Genomic DNA, 12,926 nt, shown 5'->3' on the forward strand with positions numbered 1-12,926 from the left:
AAATAAAATATATAAGATTGTTATAAAAAGTATTTTTATTGAGCAAGATCATACAAATGATGTGAAAGAATCCACATATCTTGAGATAATATATTGTTATTAAAATTACATATAGCAGGTGTATTCAACAGGCGGCCCCCGGGGCAAACATGGCCAAAGTATAAAGCAATGAGCAGTTGTTACATCAAGAGAATTCTTCATTTATCACACGGCACACACACCACAACACAATGGTGGTGTGGGGTGTGGGGTGTGTGCCATGTGATAAATAAAGAATCTTCTTCTTCTTCTTCTCATTAATTCAGAATTATGTGTCGTAGAGTTATGACAAAACCCATCACCAAACATGCATTTCAAAAGGCCAGTGAGGCCAAAACCCCTCACTTTACTAAAGGTAGGAAATAAAATCACCAACAACCATAAGACTATGCATAGCCAGTTAAGTTAGTTATTAAACCAGTTATTAAAGAATATACAACTTGAGAAATTATCATCCAGAAATGTATTAGATGGTTGTAATGTTTTTTTTGTTTGTTTTTTTTGTGCATTTGGAGAAAGATAACTCTGAAAAATATGAAGATGGTCTTGCACTCAATTTTCCCTTATCGTTTCTTTGATTTACAGCCATCACAATGTGCTTGTTGACCCCCGAAAGAAAAGCCTGCGCGACAAATGGCAGCGCCGGACGGTGAGGCTGTCGAGGCTTCTGGTTGGTTCCCCCGCCTGTCACGTGACACGACGCGGAAGTGAACGGCTGTTATTTGATCCAAACAGTCTCGTACGTGCGCATCTCGTCCGTTCGACTGGAGCGGGTCCGCGAGTTCTACCGCAGAGTCCGGCGAGTTTACCCCGGGTTCGCGAGGATGCTGAACGCCGCCGCCGCTGAGAGGAACAAGGAGCCCATCGTCGCGGTTCTCCGGCAGTGCGTGGACCGCAGCAGACCCTTGCAGGCGCTGGAGGTTTCGTCGGGCACCGGGCAACACGTCGCGCACTTCGCCCAGTCCCTGAGCAACATCACCTGGCAGCCCTCCGAGTGGGACCGGCAGGCCTTGCTCAGGTGCGTTTTACTGAAAAATATTATATATATATATATATATATATTTAATATCATACATTAATATCACACTAGATAATGTGTGTGGTCATGCATATGTAAATATTGTGTAAATATTTATATATTTATTTATTTATTTAAATATACACAAACATATATATATATATATATATATATATATATATATATTATTTTTTTTTTTTTATATGTATATTCTTTATTTTATTATAAATCATACATATGCTTTTATTATAATATATATTTTATATATTTTATTATTACCGTATTCTAATGATATAATATTAGTATATTATATGATGATATATTTAAAAATATAATATTTGAAAAATATACTTGAATATATGGATATATGAATATATGAGAAGATGTTTTGTAAAAAAATAAATAAACACTATTTTGCAAAATATATGGTTGTAGCTTTTACAATATGTGTGTTGTATATTCTCTAATAAATGACAGCTATATTATTTGCTATATTTTTTTTTGATTCACGTCAAGATTGTACTGGTTGGTTTGTGTCATGTCACTATATCGGTGTGATATGTCATTACATGCTGGAAATATTGTGAGAACATTGTTACGGTGACGTACTATAAGTCATGACAAACCTGCATTGTAATATGTACGGTAAGATCTCCATGTATGTGGAAATACACTGTAATCCCATTGCATGATGACGTGGAGCTGATATTTTTATTTATTTAATTGCCTCGGGTTTTTTTTTTCACTGAATGATGATGTGCCATAAAGATTATATAAGAACCAAGTCATTGGTTAAAAAAAAAAAAAAAAAAAGGACTTTGTTGCAGATGGTTAGTTAACAAAGCCAAGCACTGCTGATCATGCGTTCTTCTTTTAAATTGTGTATTTTTAGCCCTACCCCATACTGGTATTCATTGGAAATATTGCTCTAGTATGTTTTTTCACGATTTAATTTTTTCACTGAATCATCCCAACACGGTGTAATATCATAATAGCATGTGAGTTACGTGCAAGCTCAATTCAGAGGAAATGTGGAGGGAGTGCTGCGTTGGTGGACGGCCTTTCTACATTGAGAATAATCTCTTTTGTTCCCCTTTTCCAGCATAGAAGCATACAGAACCCACTACAACCTGGGCAACGTGAAACCTGCCATCCACCTGGATGCCTCACTGCCGCACGAGAGCTGGGGAACCATCCAGCCGGAGAGCCTGGACCTGGTCGTCAACATTAACATGATCCATATTTCCCCCATGAATTGCACAGAGGTAAGAAAAAACTCTGCTCCGCGGGACGCGTGGATAATTCATGTCAACACTGTTGCCGTTGTCCAGTTCACAATCAAATGTTGTTGTTGTGTTTTCTTCGCAGGGTTTATTTAAAGGGACGGGTGTAGTTCTCAAACCGCAAGGAATCCTCATGACTTACGGGGTGAGACGAAAATAAGCGTGCCGTTTAAAAATAAATAAATACAATTGAAAAAAATAAATAAAAATGAATGGGATGCTGTTACTTCACCACATCCATGACCATTGTGGACAGCACTCCATAGAATTATAGGGTTTATTTGTAACCGAATGTAACACTTGCTTTCCTTTTCCAGCCGTATGCCATGAATGGTCAGATCACCCCGCAAAGCAACGTTGACTTTGATCACAGTCTACGGCAGAGGTACAGGGGTGTATGCGTATTCATGGTTTTAATGTTTATCCGCAAACAAGGGTTGCACGTAGTTGTAATTTACCTGAAAAGATGAATTGTATTGAAATGAGCGATGAGACTTTTTTTTTTTTTTCCTCAGGACTTTCCTTAAAAAAAAATTGAATTGTGAATTCAGTTATATCATCCCATATTTCATCAAATTCAATATGTATTTACGTGCAAAGTAAACAGAAATTAATCTTGGCTGATTGAAGGAGGGGGAACTTTCTTATTGTCTTTTTTTTTTTTTTTTTCTCTCAAGGAGCTGGCTTTTTAAGTGAAATACAGTGTTCACCACTAGTCTTTGAACATACAATACATGGGCGCAATGCATGCACTGAATATTCTGTTCACAGGAATCCAATTAATAATTAATTTCATCTGCAGAAAAAATGAAGCCTTTGCCGATGAATACCGATGTACATTCCGTCCGGCTGCTAGGGTCGAAAGTCGCTTTGTGGGGGGGGGGTGGTGTCTGCTGAATGTGCTAATGTAATTCAATGTAATTCAGTGTGACATGAACTCAACTCGCCGTGTCCCTGCATGCTGCCGTGCTGCAGGAACCCGGAGTGGGGACTCAGAGACATCAGCCTCCTTAGCTCCATCGCACAGAAGAGCGGTTTGTTCCTGGAGAAAGTAGTAAGCAGCTTCCAACAGATCTGATAACTGCAATCCAAACAAACGGAGCCATGCCAGGAAAAGTATTGTGCACAAACTCCGAATTTGTTTGATCGATATGTTGTTTTCCATCGCAGGTGGACATGCCAGCCAACAACAAGTGTCTTCTATTCAGGAAGGAGAGTTTGGTGTAAAAGTTGCCGGTATTTCCGCGTGGATGTGGAAGTGGGAAGCATCGCCGTCATTACCGAAACAAAATCGCCAGTTCACAAGACCTGAGATTATACACATTGCTTAATATTCCATTTCATATGAGTTGTATTTTCCTACATGCTGTCACTCTGAGAGATTAAATTTTATTTTTACTTTTGTCTCATCAAAAACAAATGCTTTGCACTTGAGTGATTTTAAATGAACAATAAACTTCCACTACCACACTTGAAGGAAGGCTAGAATTGTTTTATTTCCGCATTTTAAGATAGCAACATACAACTAAAACAAACACTGAAGAGGAATGGAAAATCTAACGGAGAGCAGGTGAAAGACATTATGATCAGAAAGATACTGAAAAACACAAAACAATGAAACAAGGATCTCAAGTTTTAAATAGGAATAGCGCAATAAACGGATTCATATGGAAAAAGATCATGTACAAGAACGAGAAATATAAAAAGCATCTATTCATTTAGCTTCACTAAATCTCTACTCTGTCATAGAAGGCTTCTTTCTCTGTTATACTACAGCACAGCAGCCATTACAAATATTTGTTTTTGGAAACATTTAAGGGCAGCACATCGAGGAAACTGATCAATTGATCTGAGATGTATGGAAACCTCAGGCACACAAATGGTCCTTAACCTCAATATACTTGGTTCTTATTTTTAATTCATTAAATATCGGTCGATCATAGTGTGATAAACACAGTTCAGTTTATAAAGTACAGAAAACAATCTGATTTCCAAAAAACTGTTTGAAACCATCCTAGTCCTGGAGACGCAGCAAAATGTCACAAGTCTTTTTGCCCAGCGCCTCGCGTATTTTCTTGAGCCTGCGCTCAGTGACGGTCCTGACGTAGCTGTCTGGCTGGATGATGGCCATGCCGTCCTGCACTACACCCATCACCAGCAAGGGGCTATCCTCCACGGTGATGTTGGGGCAGGGACAGCCCCAGTCTATCTTGGCGAGAGTCACTTCCAAGTGCTTGGTGTTGAAGAAAGTCAAGCCCATCTTTTCGTCCCTGAGAACCTCCTCCAGGCTGAAGCGGGCGATGCCAGAGTCCAGGTCTTCGATGAGCTCCGTCAGGCGGCCTACGATGGCAAAGTCGCTCCGGCACAAACTAGGCACCATTTTTCCCTTCATCCTGCATGTCTTACACGGCTTGTTCTTGGGCTGTGGGCAGTTTGCCTCGCACTCCTTCTTGCTCCGGAAGTTGTTGGGGTTCCCGTGGCAGCCGCCATATGCAAAGGCTTGGCACTGCTTCATGAAAGAATTCCAGGCCCATCGGGCCTCCCAGGTTTTGCAGGGACCCTGGACGGCCGGCAGCGAGCACATCCCCATCCCCTCCCGTTGGCAGGATACCTGGCACTCCTCATATGTCTCGAAGCGGTTGCGGCTGTCCTCGCAGCCGCCGTTGTTGAAGGCCACACAGGCTTCCTGCTTGCTGTCGTAGTACCAGTCCACGTGGCGCTCTCCGCTGCACTCCCTCTTGTCCATCTCTTCCAGGCAGTCCGCCGGAGAGAAAGGCCGCCCCATGGGCATCTCAGGGTCTTCGGAGAAGTCGTCTTCCGCTCGGCGGATGACCGACAGTGGGAAGTCTGCACGGAGGGCCCCTGCGGTGTTCCGTGCGATGCAGGTGTAGATGCCGGTGTCCCAGATCTGGGCATTGTAAATGACCAGCTGGCCGATGTTGGTGATGACCACATTGCCGTACATTTGGTCGGGCCTCATAATAAGCCGCTCGCGACGCTCACTCTGCTTCTCCCAAGTGACGTCGGGTCTGGGGACGCCAATCACGTCGCAGTGGAAGCTGACGGTGCCACCCACATATATGGACTGGTGGCTTGGATTTGAGAACAGCGTGGGGGGCATGGGGTCCTCCAGGGAGGAAGTGGGCGTCGGGTGGGCCGTGGTGTCCTGAGGCAACGGGCTGGTGTGTGGTCCGGCGAGGTAAAAACGACAGGTCACCACAGTCAGAGTTACGCCACGGATGCAGGCCTCCGCATCCATGAAGCAGCGGTTGAAGTACGTGAGGCCGTCAGAGGCACAGGTGAAGTTGGGCTCCTTTTCACAGCGGTCCTGACACTTGCAGATGGGCTGGCCCTCCCAGATGTCGCAGGTCGCTCCCTGTTGGCTGCAGAGGAATCCTTGGCAGGTCGCTGTCGACCCGGGGCTCCCGTCTCCTTTGCCCCCGCCTGGCTCTGCAGAGGAACCGTCAGAGAAGCGTGCGGCCACACAGCTGTTCAGGCCGCAAACATTGGTGCAGCACTTCTCAAACTCTGCACAGTCCTGCACAAAATGTGGCAAAGAGGGTTCATTGAAGCAAATATCGACATATAAAAGAATACACTGTTGGTCAATACAATCAATGCAACTCTCACACACACAAATTGCTTTGTTGTTTCAACCGGGCTCCTTTCTTTCATTGTCTCGAACTAGAAGCAGTGGTGTGCAACAACTTTGTTCCTGTACTTAAGAATATTTTTCAAGTATAGGTAGTTATTTCAGTTTCACTTCAGACTTTTGGCTTTTATTCCCATTATATTTTTAAGCAAATAGCTGTATATTCTACTACATTTCTAATAGAGTTGCATTACTTAGATGTTTTATTCATCTGAATTTATATTCATATATATGATATATACTGTGTATATATATAGTACGTATAGATATGTACATGTATATACACACACAAATACGTATATATATATTCACAATTCATTCATATATATTTTCATTCATTTATTCATGTATATTCATATATATCAAAAGAAAGCCAAAGCAGAAAAAAAACAACCAAAAAACGCGATCAAACTGCTGATTTAGAATCAGTTATGCATTATGTCCATTTCCTTCCTTATTCCTATAGTACCTGTCATGAACAGTCAACTGTAGAAAAACACATTAGTATGCAGTATTATTGGCAAGGACTTTTACTTTTCAAAAACTTTAATTACATTTAAGAGTAAGTAACTATATACTTAAATATCATTTTTACTTCGGTAGAAATGTCCGTAGGTACTTTGACTGTTTACTGGTGTGACTTTGCGTCAGGTATTTACTTCTATCTCTGAGTACTTCTTCCAGTCACCTCGTCCGTGTTGCACTCCCTCTCGCAGGTGCTCTGAGCATCGACCCACAGGTTCGCGTTCAGCTTGTTGGGACAGAAGCCAACGTGTTCTGCGTGGGGTCCCGCCACGGAGGCGCTCCTGGAAGACCCGAGCCAGGCGCAAAACCACGCCGCCGTGAAGAGGACACGGATCCATCCCAAAAACGGTTTATTTGCGGAGAGATCATTTTGCCAGGGAATAAATCCATCTTTCCAGAGTCGTGTAAAATAATGCATTGCTGCTCTTGTACACATGCGTTGCTATTATTATTATAATAATAATTATAATTATGATTATTATTATCATCCCCCAAATAATTCCATAACTCCGCCAGGTCCTCCAATGCTGCCGAGGACCAATAATCCCAAAAGAGAGGAACAATTTGCCCAAAATCCTCGCTCAGAGTGTCCAATTATCATAAAGTGGACTACATGGTTCCAGAGGAGCGGCACAATGGGAGCAGGGCGAGGGGGGACCGGGCTGGGAGGGCAGCCCCCTCTGACCGCCCCCACGGCCCCACCACTGTCGGGCTTCATGCGGGCAGCTCCGTGGGCTGCAACTGGACAAACATTGTAAAAAAGAAGAAAAAAAAAAAAAAAGTTCAAAGCAGAGCTGCTGCCAGGTGACAAACACAATGTTTCATGGGGCCAGACAGGATTTATGGAGGTTCCGTCTATAAATACGGTAATAACCGCTCCCTCTCCCATTAACAGTGGAGGGAGAAGTGGGCCTACTCACTCAGACCCTTTTACTTCAGTACGAAAAAAGTACAGAAGTGGACGAACCCTGGCACAAAAGGACTCTAGTAAAAAGTGAAAGTACCACTCGCTGTTGAATGTACTTAAAGTATTCAACGTAAAAGTATTTGTCGCATGCAGTGCCCCTAATATAATAGAACCTATAAACAATATTACAATGAAATAAGTCTCTACTGCATCTTTTTTTTTCTGCAGATGACTGTGAATGTATCTAAAATAACATAGTATGAGATTATTTCAAATAGAATAAGATAACAATAAAATAGTATTGGGTAAACGTGATATATATATATATATATATATATATATATATAAACACATAAATCCAGATTTGTTTGAGTAACTTGAGAAATAAATAGTTATAAACTGAGTAACAAAGTACAGATATGGGCTTTGAAATGTAATGGAGTAAAAGTCCAAAGTTTCCCAAACTGAACATACATGTAAGTTTGTACAGGTGCTCGAAAAAAAACAACTACTTAAGTACAGTAACAAAGTATTTGTACTTTGTTACTATCCAACAAAATAAGCAGTGCTGGGGATTGCGTGCAACCAATGAAATCAGTTGTAACTGACTGAATTCTGAGTTGGTTGTTTAAAAGAGATATATTACACGGCAGCAGGATATTGTGGGAATTAAACATGTCTGAACTAGGTGACACAAAAGAACAATTCATGTGAAGTAGGAGTAAACACCAGTCACGGGTGTAAAAAAAACTGGTTGTTTACGTTTATCTTGTCTAGGCCGGTAGTCCTCAATGTGGGGTCCGGAGACCCCCAGGGGGTCATTTACAAGACGTTAGCACCATTAGAGAATGTGCAATGACGACTGTTTTGTTCATAAGTTTCACTGTTGTCTCCCTGAATATAGTAGACAGGTGTGGAACAATAAAAACCCCTGGTCTAGACGTGGGTCAACCCGCCATCATCCCTCATTCACACACAGCTCAGAGATGCCACGGTCAGGTGGGAAACCGTGAGGCGTCACATGTTCAATACCGTGTGACTCGGTTTTGTCCCTGCGCTGCTGCAGGGCTCTGAGAAGGAACTCCCCAGTTCTTTTCATTGGAAATGACCCCTTGACCTCTCGGTGGCTTTTGACCGCACGGCATTCAAGCACTGCCACGGTGTCCCGGTGATCCGCAACTGGCCAATAACGCGAGAGCAACTAATCAATTCAGAACCCCCCACACACATTTAATGCACTTGAGCATGATACCGAGGGGCAAGGAATGGACAAAGGAGACAAAAATTCCCACAATTCACGCTGACCTCGAAAGAAAACCTTTGAATGACAATCATGCCGTTTTTAATTAAGTTGACAGTTTAATGCGAATGCAAAACAAGCTTGTGCTCTGACCCTTTATTCAGCTGGATGATACATTGCTTTAAATATAATTTATATATATATATATATATATATATATATATATATATATATATATATATATATATATATATATATATATATATATTTAGATAGATGTCTCTTAATACAATCAACCATCGCCAGACATTGGACATATATTGCTTTAAACCTAACTTGTCAAATTGTGTTGACCCCTCTCACTTGTTTCTGCAACACACCGTATATATTGGCAGAGCAATAGAAAACATGCGCACCCCCCCCCCCCCCCCCAAAAAAATCGTCCTTACAACTTGTTGTAAACATGACCTTGACACTCGGAATGTTTGACTGGAAATAGATAACATTCTAAACAGACGTGGAAGGAACTGTGAAACTGTCAACAATCAAGACAACCCTCCTGCTCCTCAAGACGGACCACTTCATCGAGGGGTTGAAGTACTTTAAAATATTCCCAAAACTGGCCATATAAAATACTTTTATACTGTGACATTTACTTCTCAGTTAACATCAAAGACATTGTGCAGGTTCTAAATTTGATCCTTCCAGAAATTAACATGTAATTTCGTGTTCCTAGAAATAATTTAATTTATCATTAGGCTGGTTCCATCATAACTGATATCGGCAACACTATCAGCAACTGCAAAAGACAGTTCCACTTCGAATCATAAACAACCATATCAATGAAGACAATTTGAAAAAGTTATAAACAGTTTAAAAGTAACAGAAGCCAAAACAGTAGTGTTAACAGGACAGCAACAATCCTCAACTTGACTCACATCTGTGAGAGGCCTCCAAAGACATCTGCTTTTGCTTCATCACAGTGAGCAGCTGTGGGCGTAGGAGGACGAAACGCAAACGGGAATTCCACAAGATGGCATCAGTTACTTAAAAAAAAACAACAACAACTCACTCAGTCCCGTTGCTTGGTCACTGTGAACCCAGAGCTGTATCGCTCATAAAGGCGGCAGCTCCGGCTGTTCCACTCCGCTTTAATAAACCTTCGGGGACCAACGGTGAAATCAATACCCGCGCCGTGGAAGGAACCCACTGTCCGTTCCTCTACACTACGATATCTTACAATTCCCCTTGGAGGACGATGAGTTCTTTGGGGGGCTCTGAGGAGGCCTGAAGGATTTTGAGCGTTTGAGGCTGTTGCCCTTGCTACCGCTGCCACCAGCGCCTCCCGAGGCCACGTTGTTAGCTACAGAGTAGGAGCGTCCGTGCATCATGACGGCATTCATGCCGTTAGCCATGGAGAAGGACTTGAGGTGGGACTTGATGGCCACCGGAAGCGGCAGCTTGTCAATGAGGTGCACCGGCGTACACGACACGATGGAACGACAGCAGAGGTCCTGGAGGCTGAAGACTGAAGAAAGGGAGGGCACATATATTATTTAGACATAAAGCCGGATAGAAAGTTCAACCTTTATAAGAGGAAATGCAATGAAGGCAAATCTGTTCAGCTAAGTTTCAGGAGATGTTTTTTGATACAATCGTACTAGTATGTGAACATTTTACTGTGCCCAAAACCATAGTATGCACAAAAAAGCATGCAAAAAATGTCAATCTGATATATTACATCTGGTGAAGTCTCGTAGTGCCTGTATAAATCAAACAGATCCAATATGGTTGTGAGCCACACCTGAGTGTAGCCTCCTGTATTGCCTTAATAATTAAAATTCAAACAAAAGTAAAGGAATGTCATTGGCCTTGCTTTCCATACCTCTGTTGGGCCTCCAAAATTTCTCCATACCATGCCTCATCAGCACAATGCGCGACAGCTCCGTGAACGACTCAATGACATTGAAGTTGCAAAGAGGGCTGACCTCAAAGAAAGTCATGCTGTTTTTCTCAGCATAGGCCCTCGCCTGCTCTGTTGGCACCTGCCGTTTGAAGGCCAGGTGAAGCCGGTTTCCAACCAGGATCCTCGGCACACCTGGAGCATGCTGCAGAAACAGAATAAGGAGTTGTTTCCTCAGCATCTTGTGGCATTTCCATAATCAAGTGCAGGCATTATAGTGGCATTTATAATGATTTACATAGTCTTGATGGAGAGACATGCTCTTTCCGGTATATAAATCCTATAAAATTAATTCTGAAGGCAGTCAAAATGATCATAGATGACTTGGTTTGGTTTACCTCATCTATCTCACGGATCCAGCGATCAATGCCATCAAAAGACCAGCCATTAGTGATATCGTAAACTAACAGGATGCCCTGTGGGATAGTAAGCAAAAACAAAAATCAAATTTTTACAAGCAATATCATAAAAACAAGATTTTAAATATGCCAAATGGGAAATTGATAATGGCAACAACAATCACAAATATTTTAATAAAAGATCGGGTTACCTGTGCTCCCCGAGAATAAGACCTAAAGATGGTGCAGAATCTGCCCTGGCCTGAGGTGTCCCTGTTTTGGACACACAAAACATGTTACTGGGACGATTTGTTTTTTATTCCTTCTCTCACCCACTATAAATAATCAATGTTTGTTTTTATATATATATATATATATATGTATATATAGTATTTAAATAGATATAATATTTATTATATATTTATCATTAACAATTAAGACACTCCACCTCTTTGAATAAGACGCCTGGACGTTGCTCACATTGGAAATGTGTTGTAAACAAATCCTAGCGTGTGTACACATTTCTCTTAAATTTGCCTTACCACAGCTCCAATTTCACTCTTCTCCCGTCCAGCAGTATTGTGGTAGTTTTGTAGTCAATCCCTGAGGAATAACAAAACGATCAATGGACCGTTTCTCAAGCAGAAACGTAACTAATAGCTAGTCTTACAAAATAAAGAGATCGCAAGTCCATACCACTGCTATAGGCGTACGGTGACTCCACGGACCCGTCTTGCAGACTTTCCAGGATCTCCCCTTTACCCACATCGCTGTCTCCGACCAGCAGGAACTTTAGCAGGTAGTCGTAGCTCTTGACAGGGCTGCCCTGGTTCCCCATCATCCCACGCATTGGCTTCGGTTTACCCAGAGCCTTAAGCCCGTTCCCGACGTCAGCTGTTCGTGGTCGAGAACACGTGTCGCTGAAGTACGGTGTGAAGTGTGTTTAAACTCAAAACAATGTTGACGCTAGCTGGCTAGCGACAAGCCAGCTAGCATCAAGCCAGCTAGCATGCATGACAGCGATGCATTCTGCCACCGAAAATGCCAACAAGTAACCTTGGTCCGACAAAACAAAAGAACCCACAATTTTTATTTTTTTTTAATCACCGAATATGATATAATATCATGAAAATAAAAATAAAAAAGGTCAGTACAGACTGTCGATGATCATCATTTCGCTCGGCCAGTGTAGCGTCCTGGTCCTGATAACTTCCGCTACGCAACTTCCGGTTTATTTATATATATATATATATATATATATATATATATATATATATATATATATATATATATATATATATATATATATATATATAAACAAAATATATATAAAATATATATAAAATATATAGTTTTATTTACGTTTAAAAATGTTAACTCTTGATTATAAAATCATATGATAAAAAAAACATACATTTTGCACAATCTCCAACACATTTGTTTCTACATTTTACAAACACAAAGGGGTATGTCAGAGATGAACATATGTTTAACCATTAGTTCATCCTCATTGGCTGTCTGTAATTACGATTATCAGCAGCTGGGATCATTAGTACCAAGCAGGCAGATATAAAGGCCAGTGCACGGGCCCCCCGCCTCCTCCCAGCTCCCTAAAGCCAGTGTCAACGTTCCGGGGTCAGGTAACGCTGCTGCTGGTGCCCGGCACGATGGGGACGTCGGTAGCGCCGGTCTTTTTGTTGGTTTGCGCTTCTGTGTCCCTGCATCAGTTTGACTCTGTAAGGGGACAGGGCCTGTTTGTGGACGATCCCATCGCGGCGTGGGACGCCATGGCGACGGTGCTGGCAAAGGAGAGGGCTCAAGTGCTGGAGCCGAGGGCCCCGTCCTCCGGGGGCGGTGCAAGGAGGGCTTCGCAGCCGGCGCCCTTGAACGTCCCTCGAGCTGTCCGTGTCCCGACTAGTACTGCCTGGAAGGATCCCATGAGGCCCGGAACGGTTGGGATG

At 42.3% G+C, this 12,926-nt stretch overlaps 3 protein-coding genes across 3 annotated transcripts; 1 reads left to right on the forward strand and 2 right to left on the reverse strand.

The window, feature by feature from the left end:
- The first annotated feature begins 774 nt into the window (after positions 1-774).
- On the forward strand, positions 775-3,816 carry mettl26 (methyltransferase like 26). Its single transcript, XM_079999914.1, has 6 exons — positions 775-1,057; positions 2,160-2,322; positions 2,426-2,485; positions 2,658-2,725; positions 3,316-3,394; positions 3,511-3,816. Exons 1-6 carry the CDS (start codon positions 864-866, stop codon positions 3,565-3,567), a joined length of 621 nt encoding a protein of 206 aa, XP_079856040.1. The 5' UTR covers positions 775-863; the 3' UTR covers positions 3,568-3,816.
- A 538-nt stretch (positions 3,817-4,354) lies between these two features.
- Positions 4,355-8,671, reverse strand: wfikkn1 (WAP, follistatin/kazal, immunoglobulin, kunitz and netrin domain containing 1; the record flags this gene model as incomplete). Its single annotated transcript, XM_079998957.1, has 3 exons — positions 4,355-5,878; positions 6,681-6,798; positions 8,664-8,671. The coding sequence occupies 3 exons, from the start codon at positions 8,669-8,671 to the stop codon at positions 4,355-4,357; spliced, it is 1,650 nt and encodes a 549-aa protein (XP_079855083.1).
- A 475-nt stretch (positions 8,672-9,146) lies between these two features.
- On the reverse strand, positions 9,147-12,132 carry LOC307229825 (ras-related protein Rab-40C-like). The gene is made up of 6 exons (XM_079999913.1): positions 11,662-12,132; positions 11,508-11,568; positions 11,178-11,238; positions 10,966-11,043; positions 10,550-10,772; positions 9,147-10,192 (listed from the first exon to the last, which is right to left on the reverse strand). The coding sequence occupies exons 1-6, from the start codon at positions 11,813-11,815 to the stop codon at positions 9,891-9,893; spliced, it is 879 nt and encodes a 292-aa protein (XP_079856039.1). The 5' UTR covers positions 11,816-12,132; the 3' UTR covers positions 9,147-9,890.
- Positions 12,133-12,926: the final 794 nt, after the last annotated feature.

Source organism: Zeus faber, assembly GCF_960531495.2.
Source record: "Zeus faber genome assembly, chromosome: 4".
NCBI classification, from domain to species: Eukaryota; Metazoa; Chordata; class Actinopteri; order Zeiformes; family Zeidae; genus Zeus; species Zeus faber.

Excerpts from the sequence above, each read along its gene's own strand:
- mettl26 (XM_079999914.1), top strand. The coding sequence starts at position 864 with ATGCTGAACGCCGCCGCCGCTGAGAGGAACAAGGAGCCCATCGTCGCG. Across the intron at positions 1,058-2,159 it reads GACCGGCAGGCCTTGCTCAG|CATAGAAGCATACAGAACCC; the intron begins GTGCGTTTTACT and ends CCCCTTTTCCAG. Across the intron at positions 3,395-3,510 it reads GTTTGTTCCTGGAGAAAGTA|GTGGACATGCCAGCCAACAA; the intron begins GTAAGCAGCTTC and ends TTTCCATCGCAG.
- LOC307229825 (XM_079999913.1), bottom strand. The coding sequence starts at position 11,815 with ATGCGTGGGATGATGGGGAACCAGGGCAGCCCTGTCAAGAGCTACGAC. Across the intron at positions 11,569-11,661 it reads ACCGTACGCCTATAGCAGTG|GGATTGACTACAAAACTACC; the intron begins GTATGGACTTGC and ends GTTATTCCTCAG. Across the intron at positions 10,773-10,965 it reads GGATCCGTGAGATAGATGAG|CATGCTCCAGGTGTGCCGAG; the intron begins GTAAACCAAACC and ends CTGTTTCTGCAG.